At 42.7% G+C, this 24,863-nt stretch overlaps 1 protein-coding gene across 1 annotated transcript; it reads right to left on the bottom strand.

Annotated features, from left to right (window-relative positions):
* Nucleotides 1-218: 218 nt before the first annotated feature.
* Klhl31 (kelch-like family member 31) lies at nt 219-23,616 on the bottom strand. Its single transcript, NM_001108170.2, is given in 3 exon segments — nt 219-5,134; nt 8,199-9,403; nt 23,566-23,616. Coding segments are annotated over 2 exon segments (1,905 nt in total). The 5' UTR covers nt 9,371-9,403; nt 23,566-23,616; the 3' UTR covers nt 219-4,401.
* Nucleotides 23,617-24,863: the final 1,247 nt, after the last annotated feature.

Raw genomic sequence — 24,863 nt, 5'->3', positions numbered from 1 at the left:
TAGGTATTAGGACTGACTAGGAACAGTTGATTTTGGACATTTTAACCACTCGTGCTGTTTTATACCTCTTTCTTTGTTTTTAGTCTCAAAGCTGTTGCAATGTTTTCAACGCTTCGATTATAGTAACAACAACTAAATAAGAAAAGCATAAATACTCCAAGCACCAAAGAAACAATACTCAAAACTGCCCGAGTGTGAGCATTGATTAAACTCTCTCTGTATGCAGCTTTATTAACAGTAGTGAGGTTACAAAATAATACTACATACACTTTCCTTTGTTGTTCTTTATAGGGAACCAGAATGTTTTAAGCCAACAAGACTGCCAAAACTTGCTGGATAAACAATCACAAAAACATTTTTTTAAAAGGAGTGTCCAAGATAAGCATTTGGGGTCAAACTCCCTTCGAGGGAATGCTAAACAGCATGTTATGGGGTAAATTGTTAATATTTTAATCCCTTAGTTTTAGTAATTTAGAATGGAGAATATTTGGTATAATTTGTATTGATAGGAAAAGAATTCCTTCTATTGCTGCCTTGTGCCAGAGCTGGGGCAGGGGTCCGGCTCTCAGCAATTATGAAGGTTGAGTGTGTTGTAACTAAGGGAAAACAGATGCAACAGACTGACTTTGTCCATTTAACTTAGTAATTTAGTTGAATTCTGAACACATTTGGGCAGGATGATGGGAGTGGGGGTGGGGAGCCTACCTCCCATTTCCAGAGAACTTCTATTTACATATGTGTTGTAAAACACACATATTATCATTATTACCCTGTCTTAAAGCATAGAGCCTTTCTAGACCACTTCCTTATTACCTCAACTATAATACTTCTTCATGTCCCCACCATCCAGTCACCGACCTTCTATTTCTGACCCATCCTTACAACAGGAAGTGAACATGAGATGCGCTCAGTGTACTGAAATTAACTCGTCAGTTGGAGATCTCAGGTTGGCCCAGGAGCCCAGGGAAGATGGACATACTCTATTAAGGTCTGGCTTCCTGGACACATTCTTATTGGCCTTCTGGCCCGTTCAGCAAAAGGCAGCTTGGGTTTTATTGTTTTGGCTGCTGGGTAACATGGTATTTTCTGATAAACTGAGCTAGTACATGGATTTAATCACGGAACTCAGGCATTAACAACAACAACAAAAAGAAACACACAAGTCATTTTCTGTGAGGAAAAATAAACAGAAGTGCATGTTTGGGTCCTGACTTGGGGCTGTAACCGAATATAGGTAAGCATGAACCACAGTAAAGCCATGTAAAGTTGGAAAGTGTGCTTCCGGGGAGCAGCAACCTGGAGGTGGAGTAAAGACTTGGAAGGTGACAGAACATTTTGCGTCTCCTTGCATTTGTGTCCCTAGCAGCAGTGCAGGCTGTTCCGGGACTCAAATAATCACTTTCAGGTTCCATACTCTATCAACCTCAGTGCGCGCAGGACTCGGTAAGCCCGGTTGTGTTATTTTCCGAGTCTTCGGATTAACAACACAGAAAATAAGTGACTGCGATTTGCCCAGCTGTAAGGGGCCTGTGGTTCATCTCTGGAAAGCTACCGCGTGGTACCTTACCAGCTCCAACAGAGATCTCTCTAGTTTCTGTCTCCCTCCCCATGTTTTATAATCCTAAGATGTTACAATGCGCTGGCTTTTATTTCATGTAGAGCCCTAGGTCTTTCTCTTCACCCCTACATTCTCTATTCGAGGAGCAGTGATTGGCACGCATAAGTGAATTACATGTTCGTTCACTTATTTGTAGCCCACAATGCGGGACCTCTCTCTCTCTCTCTCTCTCTCTCTCTCTCTCTCTCTCTCTCTCTCTCTCTCTCTCTCTCTCTCATTACCAGTGTCCTGTAGGCTTTTCTGTTGCAGAGCTGCGTGTATACTGCCATGAGAAGATGCAGTGGCTGCCCTCAGCAAGTTGTGGCCAAACGATGCGTTGAAAATGGAGTTTACCTCCCCGACACCATTGCATCGCTGATAATTTAGGAGCTCGGCCAGGGATTAACTTGCTCCCAAAAACATTTCCTCACAGAGTTTTGTTTTCCAACCTGCACAGTCATGGAGTCAAAGAGGCAGCCACCTTTCGATGTTCCCTGTGATTGGTGAAACGCCTCTTTCTCCCCGTATTTCTGTGCTAATGATGTCTTCCTTATTTACATGTTTACAGTCTGTTACTGAGCGCCAGCACTGAATACCCCAAACAGAACTTTTTTGTAAGGGGTGATGAGGAAGGTTATTTCAAAAGTGTTTTATTGGAACCCCTTTCCACAGTTGGAATAGAATGTAGCTATCCCTCAGTATCCTTGGGAGACGAGTACCGGGACATGCCCCATCCCTTGCTAGAGACCAGTGCCTGTGACACTCATGTCCCATCTACAAAATGGCATAAGCTATTTACGTACAACCTGCTCACATCTTCTCTAAGTTATATCATTTTAAGGTATCATCATATCAAATATAATGCAATGCAAACTGTTGCATTGTATTGCTGGGTGGGGGGAGAAAATATTTGGTACATGTTTGGAACATGCAATTTTTTTTCAGATATTTTCATCCTGGGTCTAGCTGCCCCTACAGATGTGTTAACCCACAGACAAGGGGACCGGGCCTTAGACGTGACCATTACAACTACAACACACATGTAGTACGGAAGGCTGGGGTTGGTGACAACCGAGATAGAGGTCCAGATGCCTATCCAGCCCTCTAAATTCTCTAATCGTACAGAAGGCATCGCTGATAGGCACTTCCTTCCCAAAACAAATATGCCATGAAGAATAAACTGATATATTAAAGGAAAATATGCATCATTTACTACAATTCTTCCCCTTTCTTCCAAACTTGGCAGATGACTCAAGGAAATGATAACAGGAAAATACACTTTGCTAGGCGTAGTGGCATATGCCTTATCCCAGCACTCAGGAGGCAGACAGACAGATCTCACTGAGTCTGAGGCCAGCTTGGTCTACCAGTGAGTTCTAGGCCAGCCAGAGCTACATAGTGAGACCTGTCTCAAAAAAAAAAATACACTTTAATTCACAAAGCAGTTTGGAGTAAGGTAAACCATAAAGAGCATTATTGTTGGCTTACTCTTTTAGGTTAGCTATCAGCATTCCTCGGTGAGGAACCCACCTACCTATTCATCCGGTGATTGCCAAGTCCTAGAACCCCAAATATTTCCTTCATCATCTCCATGTAAAAGAGGGGTCAGTAAAATTACTGCTATTGGCTTCCCAGCCAAAGGCTAAGCTGACAATAATATTCAACAACTTATGTTATTTGGTGATTATTCAGGCTAATGTCAGAGGTTATATCTGTGTAGGATAAAGCTGTACCGGGTGGTACATGTCTGTAATCCCAGCTACTGGGTAGGCTGAAGCAGGAGGAATTTAAATTCAAGGCCAACCTGGGCAATCTAGTAAAATCCTACTTTAAAATAAAAAAGAGGGCTATGAGTGCTGGCACATACTTTTAATCCCAACACTCAGGAGGCACTGGGAGTTTGAGGCTAGCCTGGTCTACCTAGTGAAACCCTGTCTCAAAAATTAAAATAAATGAGGACTGGATATGTAGCTCCCTGGTAGAGTACTAGTGTGCTCCAGGCCTTTGGTTTGCCATCTGGCGCTAGGAAAAAATAGTCTCTGTAAGGATAAGAGACAAAAGTGGAAATATTTCTAAGAAAAATGCCAAATGATTTAAATTTTCACTATAAATTAAATGACAGAAAACTGTTTTCTTTTCTGAGAGTAGAATTTTATGATAGAAAATGTCAGAAGCTTCAAGGACAGGATGGGGAGAGGGGGGCGGGTACACGCCATTAATCCCAAACTGTCACCGTGACGTTTCCCAGGTAGAATGTATTGCTTTCCATAAAGCTTTGTAGTTATGTCATGAGATATTTTTAAAAATTCTTTCCAGTCAAGTAAGGGGAAAGAAACTTTAATGTTGAAATATAGAATTAAGGCTATTATGGATGTGGACTATTTTAATTTGGAAATGTGAACTGGGTATTTTCAACGTCCCCCAAAGAATGAGAGAGGAAAATACTCCTTTGGATAGGAAATCACATAGTCAAGTAAGTTTCACGAGTACAGCGTTGGAAAATCTCAGCGCGTGTGTGACTGCTATGAATTTAGGAAGCGAGCCTCCTTGGAAGAGCGCCTGTAACAAACTCCGTTGGCCACCCAGTGGCTGCAGAGTGAAATTGCTTCTTTCGTTGACTAATGGCCCTTTATTTTATTGGTGGAAGATTGGGGAGGAAAGACTGAGGTAGATGGTGCTAAACTAAGAATTTAAAGCCGTCCAGGCACTCCTCTGGATCGATTTGAACCACCATCACTGTAGTAAATGGTGTATATTTTCCTGGTGGCCCACTCACAGTTTGACCACATTGGGAAGCAATGCGTTCAGATACTGACCGGCACGGAGGACACCGAGCTGGCCCGTGACTCGCGGGACACGCTGTTGGGCATGGCCAGCGTGCAGCAGGACACGCCCACGGTGGCCTCGGGCAGCTCGTCGTCCTCCATCCACTCGTTGAGCTCCGGGTTGAAGCACTGGATGCATTTCTTGTACTTCTTCTCGCCCTCGTTCCAGCCGCCCACCAGGTAGGCTCGGCCGTGCAACGCCGAGACACCCGCCGTGCTCACACCCACGTGCAGGGGCGCCACGAAGCTCCACTGGCGAGCTACGGGACTAAAGCTCTCCACCGTGAGCACGTCCACACGCTCCCCGCGCGGCCCCAGCTGGCTGCCCCCCATCACGTACACCCTGTCGCCCAGCGCCACCGAACAGTGCCAGCCTCGGGGCGTGCTCAGCCCCGGCAGCTCCTGCCACGCGTCGAGCGCAGGGTCGTAGGCGCACACGGAGCGCGAGTACGCGCTGCCGATGTAGCCGCCCGTCACGATCACGCGGCCGTCGGCCACGGCGCTGGCGTGGCAGCACCGCGCCACCTCGAGCGGAGCTTTGGGCTGCCACTGGTTGGTGGAGGGCACGTAGCACTCCAGGGAAGCCAGGCTGCCCTCGGCGTTGCGGCCGCCCACCGCGTACAGGAGCCCGTTGAACACGCTCAGGCTGAAGTGCGTGCGCTTCTGGTTCATGCTGCCCAGGTGGATCCACGTGTTGAAGCGGGGATCGTACCTGAGATGAGAGAGGACAGTTTGATTGCGGGAGCTGGGGGACCCAAGTGGCAGAAGTGGGAATCCTGACCTTGTTCCCACCCCCTGCAGGGAAGGGCCCCAGTTCAGCTCCGCCTCTAACTTCTCCACCCCGCTACAGCTCGTGTTCCCCCCTCCCCAGCTCATTCAGAAAAAAAATGCTGAGTGGATGAATGGGTGGGTGGGGGAGCATCCTCATAGAAACAGGGGGATGGAAGGATGGGATAGGGGGGTTCCGGAGGGTAAACTGGGAAAGGAGATAGCATTTGAAATGTAAATAAAGAAAATATCTAATAAAAGAAAAATTAAAAAGAGAAAGAAAGAGAGAAAGAAAGAAAGAAAGAAAGAAAGAAAAGATACTCCCTTCTCTCCCCATTCAGAAGATATTACCTTTAGCCATACCCCCAAACAACCAAACCAAACCAAACCAAACCAAACCAAACCAAACCAAACCAAACCAAACCACAAAAGGATCCCACCAAAATCTCTTTCCTGTAACAATTCTTCCTCAACCCGTCCCCGGATTTAATGGGTCACAGGATTAAAACTGGACATAAGAGGGAACCGGTACATTAAAGGCAATTCTACCCATTTTTCAGACACCAATACCCCTAGCTCTTTCTTGCTGCTTAATTAGGACGGGAGTTGCCTGATTAGTTTCTTCTCTTAGAAAGTTCTCACTGGCAGAGGGTTTTAAACCTCTAACCTATCTTTCCAATGCTTTTTTCGGAGTCTTGGTGAGTGGGGGGGGTAAACACACATGAGACAATAAGAGTACCCTAAAACTTTTGCTCCTTGGTTATGTTTCATTTCGTACCCTTGCCATGACATTTGCACCTTTTGTGACCACTTCACAGACATGGAAATTTAACTATTTTTACCATAGACAAAGGTGATATGCATTTTTGGACAATGTAGTATGTTTTTGCCCTTTTTAGATGTGTTTAAGTAACGGTATCTTCTATGCGACTCAACCCTCAAATATTTAAAATTAATTAGCTGCCCTGTTTTAATAATTGTATTCAATTTACCAGCTATGAATATCACAGCTGTCAATAGAGGAACTTCAAGACAATTTGGAATATTTTATTGTTTTTTAATTTTTTGCTATCTGTGTGAATATGTGTGTGACATGCATGTATATGTTGTGTGCAAGTGTGTATATGCTGTGTGAGAGTGTGGGCCTGCACATATCATGGTGCATGTAAAGAATTTGGTAGATAACACTGGGTCTTGGTCCTTGCTACAGACAAGGTGCCCCTTCTTTCTACTGCCTGAGCCTGTCTCACTGTCCCACAAGCTCCTGGCAACTCTTTTGTTCCTGGCATTGTCTCCTCTATAGGGGTGTGCTGAAATCACAGGCTCACGCCCTACTGTGTCTGACTTTTTCTGTGTGTCTGAGGAGCTAGTCTCAGGTTATCAGGCTTCTGTACTAAGCACTTTACCCACTATCCCCTATTGCAGATGGGGAAAATCTCTGCTGTGTCTGTGTCAAATAAGGATCAATAGTTAGACTATTTTGCAGTCATGGACTGCAAAAACTCAGTCGAAAACCAATCCAGTCAAGAAGTGAACAAATCAACTGAGAAGACAACTTTCAAAGAGAAAACATTAGTGGCCAATAAATATATGGGATTTGTTCAATATTCTTAGCCATTGGGGTAATACAAATGAATACTTCTTTGAGATTCCATTTTACCTCAATCAGAAAGGATATTTTTAGGACAACAAATGACAAAAAGATTAGTGAGGGTGTGGGAAAAGAGGGATCCTTATTCACTGCTGGTAAGAGTATAAACGGTGACTGAAATCAGTATGGAGGTTCCTCGAAGTGGAACTGTCATCTACCCAGAGGATGTGAACCCTGAGAACTCTGAGTCAACACACTGGAGAGACGAGCACACTTCTGTGCTCCTTCCTGCACCATTCACAGTAGCCAGAAACTGGAATCAGTCAAGATGCACAACAGATAAATGTGCACATAGAATGTATGAGAAATGCACAACGGAAATGTTCAGAGATTTAAATAATGAAAGCATGACATTTTGGGAGAAATAGATAGAACTGGAGAGCATTATGTTAAAGTATAAGTTAGATCTAAAATGACAATCCCAAGTTTTCTCAAATGCAGGATTGCAGAATTTAAATCTCTGTGTCTCTCTCTATATGTATCTCCCCCCCCCCCGTGTGTGTGTGTGTGTGTGAGAGAGAGAGAGAGAGAGAGAGAGAGAGAGAGAGAGAGAGAGAGAGAGAGGTAGAAAGGGAACCATTAAAGGGGAGGAAGAGATTTTAAGGGCAGGGTGGTAATGGATTCATGTGATATAGAAACAGAAGGAGGACCCTAGGGAACCACAAAGGGACCAATAAGGGAGAGACAGAACAGGGAAGGAGAGTGGGCAAGCAGTGTGCATAAGGCATAAGGGGTAAAGGCATGTATGTATAAATGTGCCAAATCAAATTCACCTCTTTGCATGCCCACTGAAAAATATTGAAAAGTGAAAAAAGAAATCTAGGGTGCATACGTGTTGGACGCACTTTATATGAAATATGCACAATGTCTAAAGCATTACTACTACTACTACTACTACTCCTACTACTCCTACTACTACTCCTCTACTATTACTCTACTACTCCTCTACTAATACTCCTCTACTTCTCCTCCTCTACTACTCCTCTACTACTACTTCTCTACTCCTCCTCCTCCTCTACTACTACTACTACTACTACTCTACTTCTACTACTCTACTACTACTGCTACTGCTACTGCTCTACTACTACCACTACTACTCTACTACTACTCTACTCCTCCTCTACTACTACTTCTCCTCTACTACTCTACTACTACTCTACTTCTACTACTCTACTACTACTGCTACTGCTACTACTCCACTACTACTACTACTACTACTACTACTACTACTACTACTAATCTACTTACTACTACTCTACTCGGCTAATGAACTAAGATAACAGGCATTATTAATTCTGGGTCAAGGCAGTTTCTCCACATTTCGATTCATTGGCATTACCAACAAAGCAATGGGTACCTGCAGAAATTGCTGACTGCATGCTTGGCTTGGTTTCTCGCATCATTCTGGTCCTCACCACCTGCTACATAAAGGAATCCATCCATCACAGCCACACACTGATTGAAACTCTTGGCTGGCATTTCTGTAAGCTTGCTCCATCCATTTTCAGGGTCTCTATATAAAACGTCTCTACTAAGGGACTTCTCAGTCAGGCCAGGGCGTCCCCCGACAGTGATCAGAACCCGGCAGCCGCCTCTAATTCTTGTCCGCCTAGATTGCAACGTGTTTTGATGATAAGGTAGTAAGTGGTAGTTCATAGCATCCACAAGCAGTTTATGACAATCAGCGTCTTGCATCATTCTCGGTACGGTTTGAACGTAATTGACCAGGTCTTGTGCAGAGATGGTACCAAAGCGAATATTGCTTAAAAGATCCGCAGCGTGCTTCACTCTCTTTTGGTCGAATTCTATCCATTTCATTGCAATCTGGAATGCTACCAGCTCAGAAGGCAACTGCAAGTCATCATCTATGAGAAGCTCATTAATCTGTTCAAACGTCAGCTTCATAAATTGTTCGGAGTCGGCAAATTCAATGAAGTTATCCCGGATAAATTTCTGGGCCGTTGCTTTCGCATTTTTCAAGCAGTATGTTTCAGCCATGTTAACAACATACATGCAGTTCTCAACACTGATCTCTCGGATCAGAAAGTCGCTGCACATCTTCACAAGAGTGTGGATCTGGAGGTACACAGCAGCAGAAATGATGCTTCCTATTGTGTATAAAGAAAGGGTCAGCTTTCCCGTGTATGCATATGCTATCACGGTGGCTAGGCCTAAAGGGGCGATATCATTGAGGTCTACCCTTTTTGTCGATGGATCGTTTTTAAGGATATTATAGAAGTACTCGCTGCAGGAAGCCATCACTGACTTATGGACATCAAAGGACTTGGTTTTGGTACCGATGACCAAGTCACATAGAAAGCTCTCTTGACGCATTTTACTTAAACCTTCCAGGAGGTTGGGACCATAAGAAGTGTCTGTTAGTTCGGAAGAAACACAGCTAAGGCTGTTTTCTCCCCCCAGGAGCCCATTTAGAGCATTCAGCTTGTTTAGGGGGCTGTCTTCCACGATGATGGTCATCTCATTGATCTCGGGTTTGTTCTTCTTGAGAGTCTTCTTTTTGGGTGCCATGTTAGCCACAGCGCTGTCAGAGCCCACAGCTCACTGAAGGAGAAGAATATGAATATATTTTAATTTGTGCTTTGGACTTTGAAATATCATACCAGAAACTCTTACAGGAATGGTTTTGTAATTGCATAAAGCACGTTGATCCTCAAACTACGTTTAAAGACATTAAGCGAGACGCACATCTCAGTGACACTCTTTCAAGACTCAGACATTTAATATGATTCTAGAGAGGTGTGTATTTTCAGACGAAATCTCTCAAAGGATGTATTGCCAAGCAATTCTGTCCTAGCAGCCACGAGCAGTTCTCTGGTTCAACTGTGGAAAGGCTTAACCAAGCAGTGAATTCTGACTACCTTAAAGGTTTTCCTCTAAAAAATATTAAAGTTTAGGAATCCATGCAAAATTATAAAATTTTATGAAAAGAGGACCCTTTTAGCAACATCAGTGGAACTTACAATATTTGAAGCTATACCTGCAGTTAGAATTTAATGACCCTTATATAATATGTAGGGTTTGCCAGAGAATTTAATGGAAAGAATCTGTGTTCTTGCGACCCACACTCTCTGCCCAAATAGCACTCATTCCTACGCATGTCTAGTAGGACATAGCAGGACAGCAGCATGGAGCAGGAGACCAGAGGATCTGCTTGTTTGAGGCACTTGTTTTTTCTCACTCTGCTCAAGTTGTCATAGTCACGTTCATACTTAATAAACATATGTCCTTTCTCATTGATTTTTGCAGTTACTTCCCAAAATGCATTGCCCTGATGCGTTGAATGTCCCCTTGTTGGGTATGCTTAAGGAAATTTAAAAATACTTTGTTCATCAAGAGATTATTAGATACCCATCCACTACTGCATGAATGGACAGCAGTTTTCTGGAAGTGATGGTGCACAGTGAACGTGTAAGTTGTGCTCGCAAGACAAGGTGGGACAAATGCCAACTGAAAGGAAAAGGCTACATTTATAGCAGAAATGTAGGCCTTGTCTGGGTCCTTGGAAGAACCCAGATAGTCAATGTTTTATTTGTGCACATAATGGGCTTTCAGAGAAACCCTGAGCTTGGAAGAGTAATCTGTGTTCCTTTTAGACTAAATGGCTAAGTAGTCTTGTGCTAGCTAGTTTCATGTCAACTTTACACAGGCTAAAGTCTTCAGAGAGAAGAGTACCTCAATTGAGAAAATGCCTCCATAAGATCACGCTGGAGACAACCTTAAATCTTAAAATTGATGGAGGAGGGCCCAGCTCATTGTGGGTTCCCCCTAACCCCCAACCCCAGCTGCTGGTCTTGGGTTCTATAAGAAACTAGGCTGAGCAAGCCATGAGGAGCAAGCCAATGATTAGCCTTCCTCCATGGCCTCTGCATCAGATTCTGCCTCCAGGATTCTGCCCTCGCTTCCTTTGATGATGGAGTGGAAAATTAAGGTGACTATAGTAACCCCAACGAAGACAATTTTGCTTCTCTATTATTAGATGCCTTTTTCTTAGTGGCGTGTAGTATAGAGGTGATATTTAAAACAGAGGCCCTGCTAACCAGAAAGGACCCAGGCCATAGCGTTGAAGCTGGGTCTCAGAGAGCACCCCGAGGTGACCTGTATAATTCTTCAGTTCTACATCATGATGGGGGCCAGGGCATCCTGAGAGACTTCCGGAAGGTTTTTTAACATTTTGATATGCTGAGGCTCTGGGGGAAATTTCAGCAGAAGATTCTGAGCAAGTGTGACTGGTGGACTTTAGGATCAAGGCTATCTAATTTATGGTTTTAAATGTTTTCTTCTACCCTGTTAGTCTTGGTGTCATTTTTACATGAGCCATCTCCCTTTCCTTAGTAAGTTTCCAATTAGCTTACAATATTAGAACTGTTAGCTAGAAGTAAGAGTAGGGGTGGGAGCAGTGGGAGAAGGTACTGCAGACACTGGAGCAAAGGGGAGGGTGCTTTTGCAGGGAGTCAGCAGCTGAAGTGTTTTGATGGTTTTTAGCCAAAGAGCAGGCTGTAGCTGGTACTGCACAAGACAGGTGCAGTCCTAACAGGAATTGCTTCTGACTGGAAGAGCTGGGCAGCAGAGTTTGTGGGAACCACATTCACTAGACCATGAAGGGAGATTCTGCAAAAGATTCAGGAAGGAGAGACCCAGTGGGATCTCGAATCTCCCAAGAACCCTGGAGATGACAGTCATCTGGAGAACTTAGACTGTTTTTCTTAAACTCTTTTTAGTATGATTTCTCAAAAGAAAGAGGAAAACTTGGAATAGTTAAGTTCATAATTCTGTCAGTGCCACAGCAGACAGCTAAAGCACAAAGGAAGTGGTCACGGCGTAAAAAGAAATCAGTGGGTGGGAGGGCTTCCTCTTTAAGTTGGCTCTTGGTTGTCATTTGTTGGTTTTTGAGACAAGGTTTCTTATCTCAGGCTGACCTTAGACTTTATAGGTGAGGGTGATCTTGAACTTGTGATCCTCTGGTCTCTCTACCTCCTGAATGATGGAATTACAGGTGTGCAGCCATTTGTCTGGTCTTAAGTGGTACTAATCAAGCTCAGAGCTTTATGGTTTCTAAGCAGTCAAATCAATTAAGCTATGTCTCTACTATTCACCTCCCAGCGTGGTTTTGTTTGTTTGCTGTTCTTTTGAGCTGCCGGGAATCACATTCTAGTTGAGCATACAGCCAGCAGATCACAACCCCCCAGCTTAGTTTCCATATTTTCTGCGGTGTTATATACAACATGAATGTATAAAGCCTGTGGAAATTTTACGTGCATGCCAAAGTGTGCAAGAGCAGCAGTCAACCTTCCTACTGCTGTGACTCTCTAATACGTCACATGTTGTGGTGACACCTGTTGGGGGTTGGTCTGGGGCTGTGTATACAAATGCTAAATTCTGCACCCCCAAGAGCTGGTTGCCCCCAGAGGAGAGAATGCTCACTATCCCAGCCTTTGTTGTGTAAACCTTGCTCCCAATTTAAAGCTAGTTGGTTAATAAAAGGCTAGTGCCTGTGATGGGGCAGGGGAGAGAGAAAGGCAGGACTTGAGAATCCAGTGAGAGGTCTTAAGGGGAGACCAGGGAAAGAAGGAGAGAGGAGATAGAGAGAGGAGGAGGCCGCCATGAGAGGAGATGGACCATGAGTACGTGTCCAGGAGAAGTGTCTCTGGAGGACAGGCTGATGGAGTAAAAAGACAGCTTGGGTGAGACTCCAACAGCAAGTAACAGGGGACATATGGCTGGGACGCAAGTTAGAATAGCTCAGAAGCTGCCCAATCTAGGCTTACAGCTTATAAATAAAATACCAGGATTTTGTGTCTTTTATATGAGCTAGCTAGAGTAAATCATTAAATTATAGAACCCCAACCATAAAATTATTTTTGTTGGTACTCAATAACTGTAATTTTACTATTGTCACAATTTGTGATGAATATGTAATTATAACAAATTGTAAATGACAAATATCTGTGTTTTCTGGTGGTTTTAGGGGACCCTTGTGAAAGGGTTGTTCAACCTCCAAAGGGGTTTCGACACATAGGTTGAGATCCACTAGTCTAGAGCAATATGATCCTATAGGGCTGCACGTCATAAATGCAATCTAAAAACTTGAGGAGCTGCATCGGAAAGGTAAAAATGAATAGTTAAAATTAATGCTAATAAGTGACTTATTTAAAAGGGGTAAACATGGGTGAAAGGAGGGAGACAGAAGGGAGGAGAAGGTAGGGGAAGAATTAATCAAAACTTAGTAGATACTATGGAAAAGTCATATGGAAACTAACTACCTCGTAAGCTAATTAAAAACAAAACATTAAAAAGGGCTATAAAGAGAAGTAGAATTGGCTAATGCTATTTCTAGAGCCGTGGCTTATTTATCTAAAACCCTCAATCTTAGAATTGCTACATATCCTTATAAGTTGCTTATCCGGGGGGGGGGGGGGATACTGAGACATTAAGGTGGAGCCAAGCTGAACTAGAAGTCTCCTCCTTGCTGGCTAGCTTTCAAAATGCTGGAAGGCATTAACAGGCTCTGAGGGAAGAAAAGTCACTGACATTCTCACCCCGTATGCTGGGATTTACTGTGCTAGCAAGAGAATTGTGCACAGTGGTGCGGCTTGAGGCTCTGGGGGTAACCAACCACTTTCTGCAGGGAGTTGAGGTCTCCTTCCACAGAGGGAATTCATACCTGATAGGAAACCTGGTCAAAAGCCTATGATGAAGAGTCATTGGTTTAGGGAGGAATGTACTATGGATGCTTGGGTAAATGGATGCACTGTCAACCTGTCTTCTAAATATCTATGCTTATAGGCAGCCATAACCCAGTGCCGTTTTCAGCCTTGGGCAGAGAAGCTTTATTGTACAGTGAACATCAGTTAGTGCAAAGAACCTAGTTGGTTAGAGTGCTGAGAACTGAGTGAACTGTTAAGTCTGCAGTCCTATATGTGACATCTATATTACTCCCTCCAAGGTTCAGACGACACTGCAGAAGAGGAGACAAAGTATGGGCTAAAGGATGAGGAGGAATGTCCTAAATAGGCATGTGGACATAAATTGGTCATTATACTCCTGACATCACAGAACCTCTGGGTATTTTTACAAGACTAGAAAATGAGGCTGTCAATATCCCATCATGGATGGAGGAGGGCCTTGGCAGTTAATGGTGCTGGGGGCGGACAAACCATTTTCAGAGATGTAGCCACTGGGTAATTACTTATGCTCCAGTACATAATTCCCTGCTCATTCTCATCCAAACAACCCTGATTAATGACTCTGGATGGATGGATGGATGGATGGATGGATGGATGGATGGAATGAGGGAGAGATAGAAACAGAGACAGAGGAATTTCATGGCGAGTGAATTTCATGGCAGGAGTGAGAGGACAAGAGATGGCAATGGCAGGTGTACATATTCAAGATAATTTATATGAAATTATTAAATAATTAAAAAAGAAAATAATACCTGTCTCACGGGGTTGCTGATAGATACAATGTTAATTTTGATTGTCATCTTGATGGGGTTTAGACTCACCGTGAAACACACATCAAGGTGTTTACACAAAGGTTTAGCTGGTCAGCAGCCCTATCCTGAATGTGGATGGTAACACCCCATGAGCTCCAGTCCTGGACTCAGTGTGGCCAGTTCCTTATGCTTCTGCCATAGTTCCTCCCTGACATGACCATTACTCTCAACTGTAAGGTACTGACTTCATTAATGAGAAAAGTAACCAATGCAGAAGGCTGGTCTGAGAAACAGGGCCATTGCAATGATAAGCATGACCATGTGGTTCATAGGTATTTGCAGAGGAATGAGGAAGAGTTTGGAACTTTGGATTGACTGTGTTACAGTGGAGGGCCATGCATCTAAGAATATAGGTGTAGCACGGATGAGTTGGGTGACTGTTATTGTTTTTTTCTGCAATTCTACTAGGCTGACTTTCTTTCTTTCTTCTTTTGTTCTTTCAAGTTTATTGATGTATGTATATGAGTACACTGTATCTGTCTCCAGACACACCAAAAGAGAGCCTTGGATCCCATTACAGATGGTTGTGAGCCACCATGTGGTTGCTGGGAATTGAACTTAGGATCTTTGAAGGAGCAGTCAGTGCTCTCAACCATAGCCCCCTCTACTAGACGTTCAAAGAAGAGCAACAAACAATATTTTACTCAAAAAAAATAGAATCAGAAGGAGCACATCCAGAGTCCTACAAAACCAGTGTTGCTGTAATACCATAACCACAAGCAAAGAAAACTGCAGGCCAATACCTGTAATGAAAATGGCTTAAAAAGCCCAAGTAAAAGCCTTGCAAGCTGAATACAGGCATGTGTGCAAAATGCCATCCACCAAGTCGAGTTGGCTTATTCCTATACAACGTACATTAATCTATAAGTGTAATAAATCATATAAATGCTCTTGAAGGAAAAATTACATGATTATATGCATAGATACAAGAAAAGCCTGTGACAAAATTCAACATGCCTTCATAGAAATAAAGTCCCAGAGAGAATAGAGCTGAAGAGCCCATACCCCAACACAGTAAGGCATATGACAAACCCACAGCCAATAGCATCCTAAATGGAGAAAGCTTCATGCGATTCAGTCAAAACCAGGATGCAACAGGGCTGTCCACTGTCCCTCAGTCTCATTCAACATAGTGCTCAAAACATTAGCTAGACAATAGAAGGAAATTAAAGGGATACAAATAGAAAATGAAGTTGAGTCATCTCTATTTTGCAGATGATATGACATTATACATAAGATATTCTACAAAAAATAGTCCACCAAAAGCCTAGAAATAATCAACAATTCATCAAAATGGCAGAGTACAAGACATATGCACAAAACCCAGTATCCTTTCTATACACTAAAGCCAAGATACTGAGAGAAAGAGAGCATGGACATAATCCCATTCACTATAGCCTCAAAGAGATAAAATAATGTAAACCTATCCAAGGAGGTGAAAGAATACTACCATGAAAAATTTAAATCTCTGAAGAAATACTGTGAAAGACACTAGAAAATAGAAAGACATCTTATGTTCATGGCCTGGTAGAATTACTGTTGTGAAATGATCACCCTACCAAAAGCAGTTTACAGATTCAATGCAACGTTTACAGATTCAATCAGAATACCTACTTCATTCTTCCTAGAAGTTAAAAAAATCCCCAAAAGGTATACAGAATCACAAAAGACTCCAGATAGCCAAAACAAATCTAAGCAAAAAGAAGAATCCTCAGAGGGCTTACTATTCCAAATTTCAAGATGGACTACAGAGATATTGCAATAGACCCACTATGGTACTGGTACAAAGACAGACACGAGAACGGTGGAACAAAATAGAACATCCATGCATGAATACATAGAACTGCAGCCACTGGATATTTGACAAAATGCTGAAAACTTACACTGAAGACAAGAAAATGTTTTCAACAAAGGGAAAGGTGCCCATGGGCAGGAGAACAAAATTAGACCTGTATCTATTTCCCTTCATAAAATAAACTCCAAATCAAAGACCTCAATGTGGGATATGAAATGCTGAAACATAGGCAGTGCCCTACTATCTATCTATCTATCTATCTATCTATCTATCTATCTATCTATCTATCTATCTATCTATATATATATATATATGAAAGGACCTTCTGAATTAGATTCTATTTGCAGAGGAATTAAGACCAACAGCTGACAAGTGGGACTTCATAAAGTGAAAAATATTTTCTACAGATAAGAAAAAAATCGAGTAAAAAGGAAGCCCACAGAACGGGAGAGAATCTTTGCCTGTTATGCATCTGAGAAAGGATTGATATCCAGTTCATGTATACATATATAAATCTATATATAATATAAAACTAAAAATAAATATAAATATGTAATATAAGATATATAGTCAGAAGCAAAGAATAGATGTAATAATGTATATATAAATATATAATATAAAATATAAATATATAAATGTTATATATATTGTATGCACACATTTTATATATATTCCTTGCATGTATTTATTTATATGTGTACTCAGAAACAAAGAGTGAAGGAAACAAAGGTCAACTAAAAGTGGGCTGTGGATCTCAAAGTGAGTTCTCAAAAAATGATTAAAAATGTTACCTCAGAAAGTGTTCATCACTTTTAACAATTAGGGAAATGCAAATTAAAACAATCTCAAGAGCAAAGAAGTGCAGGCCGACAGGAACCGGATGTAGATCTCTCCTGAGAGACACAGCCAGAATACAGCAAATACGTAGGCAAATGCCAGCAGCAAACCACTGAACTGAGAACGGGACCCCCGTTGAAGGAATCAGAGAAAGGACTGGAAGAGCTTGAAGGGGCTCGAGACCCCTTATGAACAACAATGCCAAGCAACCAGAGCTTCCAGGGACTAAGCCACTACCCAAAGACTATACATGGACTGACCCTGGACTCTGACCCCATAGGTAGCAATGAATATCTTAGTAAGAGCACCAGTGGAAGGGGAAGCCCTGGGTCCTGCTAAGACTGAACCCCCAGTGAACGTGATTGTTGGGGGGAGGGCGGTAATGGGGGGAGGATGGGGAGGGGAACACCCATATAGAAGGGGAGGGGGGAGGGTTAGGGGGATGTTGGCCCGGAAACCGGGAAAGGGAATAACAATTGAAATGTAAATAAGAAATACTCAAGTTAATAAAAAAATAAAAAACAAAAAACAAAAAAAAAACCAAAAAAACCAATCTCAAGATTTCAATCTCTCTCTCTCTCTCTCTCTCTCTCTCTCTCTCTCTCTCTCTCTCTCTCCCTCCCTTCCTCCGTTTCCCCCCCCTCTCCCCTTCTCTCTTCCTCTCTCCCTCTCCCTTATGGATGTTGTTCCTACATGTGAGCTCTCAGCTACTGCTCTAGTACCATATCTGCCTGCCACCATGCTCCTCAGAGTGATGGTCATGGACTCCAACCCTTTAGACCATGGTCCCTCAGAGTTACTTTTATTAGTTGCCTTGGTGTGGTATTTTATCGGAGCAATAGACAAGTAACTAAAATACCACTCCTTGTTATGCTCAAAGGACTCCATATCATACGGCAAAGATCCTCGCACAGTGTGTTCATTGATGTCTATTCACAGTAGCCAGGAAATAGAAACAATACAACTGTCCTTCAACTGGTTAATGGGTAATGAGAGTGTGATACATGCTCACAACGGGTTACTACTCAACTGTAAAGAAGATGAGGTCATGCCATTTGCAATTAAATGGAACTAAAGATATACTGAGTGAGATAAAGCAGGCTCAGTAACTTGGAAGTTGCATGTTCTCTCATTTTAAGCCCCAGAGACTTATATGTATATGTTGAATATGGTAAGGTATGTAATGAATACGGGTGAATATGTAACCTGTAGTAACCACAGAAACCAGGAAGGCAAGTGGGGAGTGGTGGGAAACAGGTACTATGAAGGGGCAATGGGAAAAATGGTTGGGAGGCATTGACTAGGGGTAGGGAAGGAGTAGAATACAGAGGGAGAAGAGGGAAATGAATAGCACTAAGAAGTTTTGAAAAGACATATGAAATCATACTATTTTATGTTTAACTAAAATTCTATACAGATACATATTTAAAGATGCTACATCACTTGGGTTGTTAATCTTCTCCCCCAGAGCCATGGATGATCTAATAAGAATTCCAGTACTAAGTATGAGAACTCTCCTCTAGAGTTGTTGGTTAACAGAGTCCAAAAAAATCAATAATATAGCCTATTGCTGCTCTCGGGTGTCTTCCAGGATTTGAAGGTGAGGATCTATGTTTGAGGGCACCTGTACTTTAACATAGACATAGGACTTGGAGGGTGGGAGCTGGAACTGACCTGCAAGCCTTACCCTCAAGGACTGGCTCTCATTGTATCAGAAGGTCACCGAGGTATAAGAGCAACCAGTAGCCCTCCCTACCCAGTTATAAAGCCTATGAGCCACCAACGTGAATGGACAAGCAAGATACCCCAGATGGTGAAATAGTGACATTTGTATCCCAAGAGGAAGCAACAGCCGTATAATTGAATTCAAGGCTGAATCAACTGGATTGAACTCATGCCTGGCACTGTAAACCTCGCCAACCACCTTTGGCTTCAGAGGTCAGGCACAAGAGGAGAAATTACTACACTCAAATTTCTATACCAATGTATTTCTATTCTCTAAGTGTCCCCACCGATAAGAATAATTCTCACCATTCATCAAAGAAGCTTCTTTTTACAAGGACTGGAAACTTTTATAGCGATCCACACTGATCAAAATGCAGAGAATAAGTGAGCATAGGGTGCCCAGCCCTGACCTATACATCTGCAGCACAGCTCCTGCACAGGCTCAGGGAAAATCATGGAAGATGGGGAAGAAAGACTGTAACACCTGGAGGTCCAAGATGCCTATTAGTAGATGACGTCTTCTAGACAGGACAGGGGAAAGGCACGGGTGCAGGATATTTGATTACATGGTGAACCATGAGATTGTGTTATTTACTAAAAAAAAAAAAAATCCCAGTTTTTAGTTGTGAGGTGGTTCAGGGCTAGTGTACACCTTTAATCCAAGAGCTTTCTGTTTTTGTAAACAGGTTTAAATAAAGTCAACCATAGGTGAAGCAGGCAACAAGGAGACAGGAAGTGAACATAGAAATTAAGAGGAAGTCAGGAGGATGGACAGAGAGACACAGGAAGTAGAAGGGAGGGACATTTAGATCGAGGGATTTTGGAGACCACACGGAGGAGAACTTCTTTTTCCTTTTGGGATGTCAGCTGAGGAGGAAGGTCAGCAGGGCACCAGGCTTTCACCTAGCATCTGGCTCTTGAGTCATTAGTAAAATCAAACGATTGAGATTTGGGTAAAAACAACAATCCACCCATGAGCTCTCAACAATATGGTTCCCTGAAAAAGACTAGTATAGTAATTCTACTGACATGCCAATGCAGATATATACATATATGAATATATCTTACCTCACTTTAATTTACTCATTTGCCTACAATAATCTAGAATATTCCTTTTCTATTTCAGGATAAATCCCAAATGCATTCTATTCATTTTTTTTATTGAACTTATGCATGAGTTGAAAACCAGAAGCGGCTTTAACCGGGTCTTTACAGCTTTTCCCCCATAAGCTAAGTTCATGCTTCGTGGCATGAACCACTTTGTGTGCTAGCACTTGGCGGCCTGGTCATCACCATGTTTCCTGTTTACCCAGGAGGCTTTGCTCAGGTCACAGAGCACTGAGGAGTGAGTTCCGCTGCACTCCCACCTGGGAGAGGGGCTTCAAGATTCTTTCCCCACTTTCCTGAGTCCCATGCTGAGTTGTTCTCACTCACGGTGGCTCCGACGAGTTCTTACCTTTATGCTCAAAGGGAAGAAGAACTTTTCAGAGTGGTCTTGGAACTATTGATGACATGCGCTTTCACAGGGTTCCTGCCATAGTAGGAAATGTTGAAGAGAGCTGGCCGTCCACAGCATTGGAGCTTGTGAGCCGAGCACGGCCAGTCCTTCTCTGCCCTTCGTGGGTTAAAGAAGAGACCTTGCACGGGGTGCAGAGGGTTAAAGGAGACTTTGCCCTACTGGAGCCTACTGAAGCCCTACCTCCTACCTCCGTTCCTTGGAAGGTACCCAGATATAATAATATTTAATAACTGGCAATGCTGCCACTGTCTCGTTTCCTCCGTGCCCTATCCCTCTAGAGGCGTTCTCCCCGGAACTGGGGAGAATGATAAGAATGGGTACCACACCATTCCATAGGCCCTTCCTCTCTGCCCACACGGCTCCTGTCTCCTAGGCAATTTCCACAGTGAGGTGATGGTATAATATATTCTATACCTGATTAGCAACTAGGCAGGCTTATGCAAATAATCACATTGTCCATCATCTTTTGTACTTGCCAAATTTAAGTACATTAATAATTCCAAAATATAAGCCTCCATTTCTCTCTAAGTCGTTTTATAGACCTAGGATATACACAACACATAGGGCTTGTTGTATGTTAGCGTCTTGGTTATCTATATAATTCTATTTTTAAAGTTTAAATAATATAGAAATGTTAAAATAAAAATATTATACTATGCTTATTTTACAAATGGAGAAATCAAAATTCAGAGAGTTAAATTTTTTTCTATAATCACACAATTCATATGTGATGTGTGTTGGAACAAAATTCAAACCCACACAACACCCCGTCTCTGTTTCTCTTTAATCCAAGTTCAGTTAGAGCTCACAGAAGAGGAAAAGTTTTTCCAATGTGAGAACATTGAGGCAGAGTGAGGAAGACACATGACTTATAAAATCAAATTATACACAGGGAGACTGTGAGAAAGTTCTTTCCAGCCCCAGTTGTCAAGGTATTTTTGAGTGAGAAGTAAAGTTATTGAGGACACATAAGTTCTGTGGGCTTCTTTTTCATGTTAAAGGTGGTAAGGATACAAAACGCCAGTAGGTTGGGCTACTCAAAAATATAAGTGCAGAGAGAGGAGGGTTTTATGAAATTAATTTGTTGATTAGGTGACTTCTTTGTAGGCATCAGATTGAACATGAAATTACCACTTTTTTCTTAAATATTGTCAAGGTCATACATTTAACGTAAGAGCTGCAGTTCGACTTATTACAGACATCATAACTCTAAATACAAAATTAACTACAATCTGATTCTTTGGATTCAAGATACAGGATTAAAAAAATAAAGAGATTTTGGTTTTGTTGAAAAAAATTTTTTTGAGACAGGGCCTCTCTTTATAGGTCAGGTTGGCCTCAAAAATCACAAAGATTCAGCTGTCTCTCCTCTGAGTGCCGGGATTAAAGATGCACCATCAGGGCCAGAGGAGTTTCAACAAGAGGCATTTCTTTGATTTGTCTTTTATGTTTGTTAGGGAGTTAGAAATTGAGTTTATAATCATTCCCCAACTACGGTCTGAGGAAACTGAGTCTTAAAGCCTTAAATTTCTTTGCTTATCACAGAACTGAAACTGGATTTTGGTATCAGTTCTGCTCTAACCATGTGCTTGACTGAAATGCAGTGTTCTGGGTGTTAGTTTTGTCAGGTTGGAGCGATGGTCCTATTAATTCTGTAATCTTACTGGCATTTTCCGCCATAGGTGCCGGGGTCTGGTCTGGAACTACGTCCTCTCAAACAGCTGTTTGACTCCCCAGAATTAACTCTTTCTCAGATAGACATGAGTCTGATGAAGATGAACTTCTTTACATTGGATCTACTCAACTAGTTCTGACTTATCACTCAGCAAACAAAATATAAGATGCATTCTTAGGATTTCAGATAAATCAGAGCACACACACACACACACACACACACACACACACACACACACACACACACTAACACTTATCCCCAAAGCTGGTTTGTATTGGTAGTTTATGAGGAAGTTCAAGTTGAATAGGGCACCCTGCATTTTTTTTTTTGTTGTTGTTCTTTTTTTTCCGGAGCTGGGGACCGAACCCAGGGCCTTGCGCTTCCTAGGCAAGCGCTCTACTACTGAGCTAAATCCCCAATCCCCACCCTGCATTTTTATCCGGCAATTCCACTCTGAGTTTGGCCCCCGATGGTCCGTGAGCCCGGAGGGCTATTCTGAAGCCCACAGTCCACGTGTCTTCATCATAAAGTGGCTCAGTTAAGTTTTTTGTTCATTTGTTTTCTTTTTTTTAAGTTCCTGAAAAAGTCCACAATCCAAAGTAAGTCTAGAACCACTGTGCTGAGATTGCCAAGAAATGGAAACGTCACCGTGCCCTCACTTGGAAGCGGGCACGTCTGTGTAAAAGTATTGACTTTAAATAAAATCATTCCTGTTCTCAACCTGATCTCTGGTCAAAGCCTGCAGAATGGCGGTCACTCATGTGACAGCATTCTTCCTACCGCCCACCACCCCGAGCATGCACGTGTGCTGAAGCATCACTGTAGCTGTCATGAGCTGGGACCTGGATCCCACAGGACTTCTGGCTAAGGGTGAGAATCAGCTGTGCCTGCTCCCTGCCCCTGTAGCATTCCAAGAGCTTCATCTGTCATTTGTTGGGCCCGTCAGCTCTGTCTCCCGGAATAGAAACAGGCTCGGCCCAGGCTGCCCATTTTTAGTTAAGTCTGTTGAAACAGGGATTCCAGTTTGCCATTTTGACACCAAAATGATTTTTTTTTAAAAAAACGTGAAACATAGATCATGATAACCATATGTACACATTTAGAATAAAACTATATTTATTTTCAGTCAAATGACAAATGTAGGGTATTTGCGGGGGCGGGGGCTCAGTTTTGTGGAGAAGTTATATTTTGGGGAGTCAGAGAGTTCATTTGAGTTTAGTATTACTAACTCAGCTAAAACTGGTCAAATTGTGTCTCTCCTAACCTGTTGTGTTGACTAAACCACATGTTTAGTGGTTGCTAATGAAATTAGAGATGGCATTCTAAACTCCCGAGCAAGCCCTAAGAATTTTCATTGTTTCTTCTTCTCTATAAAATAGTAGAAGAAAAACATATATGACTTAGAGATTTAAGACGATCATTACAAAGCTCATGTAATTTTACTTTTATAGCATATCACTCATACATATCAGTTACTGTGTCTGTTTCCTTGGTTACAACATTCCTCAAATTCCAGGACAAAGTTTTCTGTCTCCCAACTTCAGATCAAGGGACATGACCTGTGGCACCCAGCTGGAGATACCCTGCAGGACAATAGCTCTACTGGCACCAACGTTCAGACACCCCCACTATCTCCCACCCACACAGCCATACACACCCTAGGATCCAGGCGGCAGTTGGTAGTTGCGGTCCCAGCTTCTCTTTCCTGGTGTGAAGTGAGAGCCCGCTGGTAATGGGGAAGGTTTAACAGCAGACTCCTTTGGGGATGTGATTTGTGGAAAGAAAGGGAGGGCGGGGAGAAGGGAAACCCAGTGAGGAGTCACCAGCAGCCGCCTGACAAACCCTAGTGGCAGTAATTTTTAGAATCACCCCTTGCCATCTCACTGGAGCAAACAGGCTGAGCCTGCGCGCTGGCCTGGAGCAGCCTGAGCCCTCCTCTCCCTCTTTGGTCTTCAGCTTGAGGGCAACGCTGGGGAAGAGGGCGGTGCCCTGGTTGGTAGAGAGGGGTTGGGTTTCCTGACCTGGCCAGGTTGTTTTGTTCATTTGTTTTTCAGTCAAGGACTCAATGGGTGCGAGGAAAAAAATTAGCTAAATGGATGTTCGGTTGCAATTGATGGAGGCAGGGACTCGAGAAGAATTGTAAGAAGAGAGATGTGAATGTTCGCAAAAGTTCGTTTCTAGGAAGGTAAATAGCCGTCACCTCAGGTCCTGTGAGGAGACTGGTTATAAATAGACTGTTCTGTAGAGGAGGAGACATGTTTACTGGGACAGGAGCTATTCTGCTGCACTTCAGTAGGGAGTTGACATTTCATAGTTTAACAAAGCCAGGCTTGTGACCAACCCTCCATCGGCCATTGATTCACAGGAGGGTCCGCGATAAACACATTTGCGCCGAAGCATGCTGGGAAATGCCACTTTGGCAACATTTCATTCAAGAAAAGCAATTTGGATTATTGTAACTCACAGACGGCTTTTAATAGGCACCTAGGGTATGAAATAACCGTTCTGAAGGTTATCATCTTCAGTAACGGGCAGATAGATCATTGAAAAGAAACTTCCTAATTACCCTGCATCAGTCAGAGGTCACCTGTGGCCTACTGAGAAACCTTTCTGCATTCTTAAATGCTGGAGCTACAAAAACGTGAGAAGTCCCAGATATTGGGGACAAGAGAGAAAAATTTTATTGAAGAGCGGATTTAAAGATGCCCAGAAGTTCCCAAGAGCCAGACTTATGGGGCCGTTGTGTAGCAAGAAAAGTACAATTAAAATGTGTGTAGCTGAATATGTTAAAAATAAACCCAAATAAGTAAACACCAGAAAACCAATGAAAAGATAAGAAAAATGGGAACCAGCTGTGTTCTAATGACAAAAGGGCAGCTTGGGTAAGATCTAGCCCTCTGTAAACAGGAATAGAAGTTAGAGAAGCTGTAAGAGAGGTATGTTGCAGAAAGGGCT

The sequence above is a fragment of the Rattus norvegicus genome, chromosome 8 (genome assembly GCF_021556685.1).
Source record: "Rattus norvegicus strain SHRSP/BbbUtx chromosome 8, alternate assembly SHRSP_T2T, whole genome shotgun sequence".
Classification (NCBI taxonomy): Eukaryota; Metazoa; Chordata; class Mammalia; order Rodentia; family Muridae; genus Rattus; species Rattus norvegicus.
Note: the sequence above shows the minus strand (reverse complement) of the source record. Positions and strands in the feature narration are given on the sequence as shown.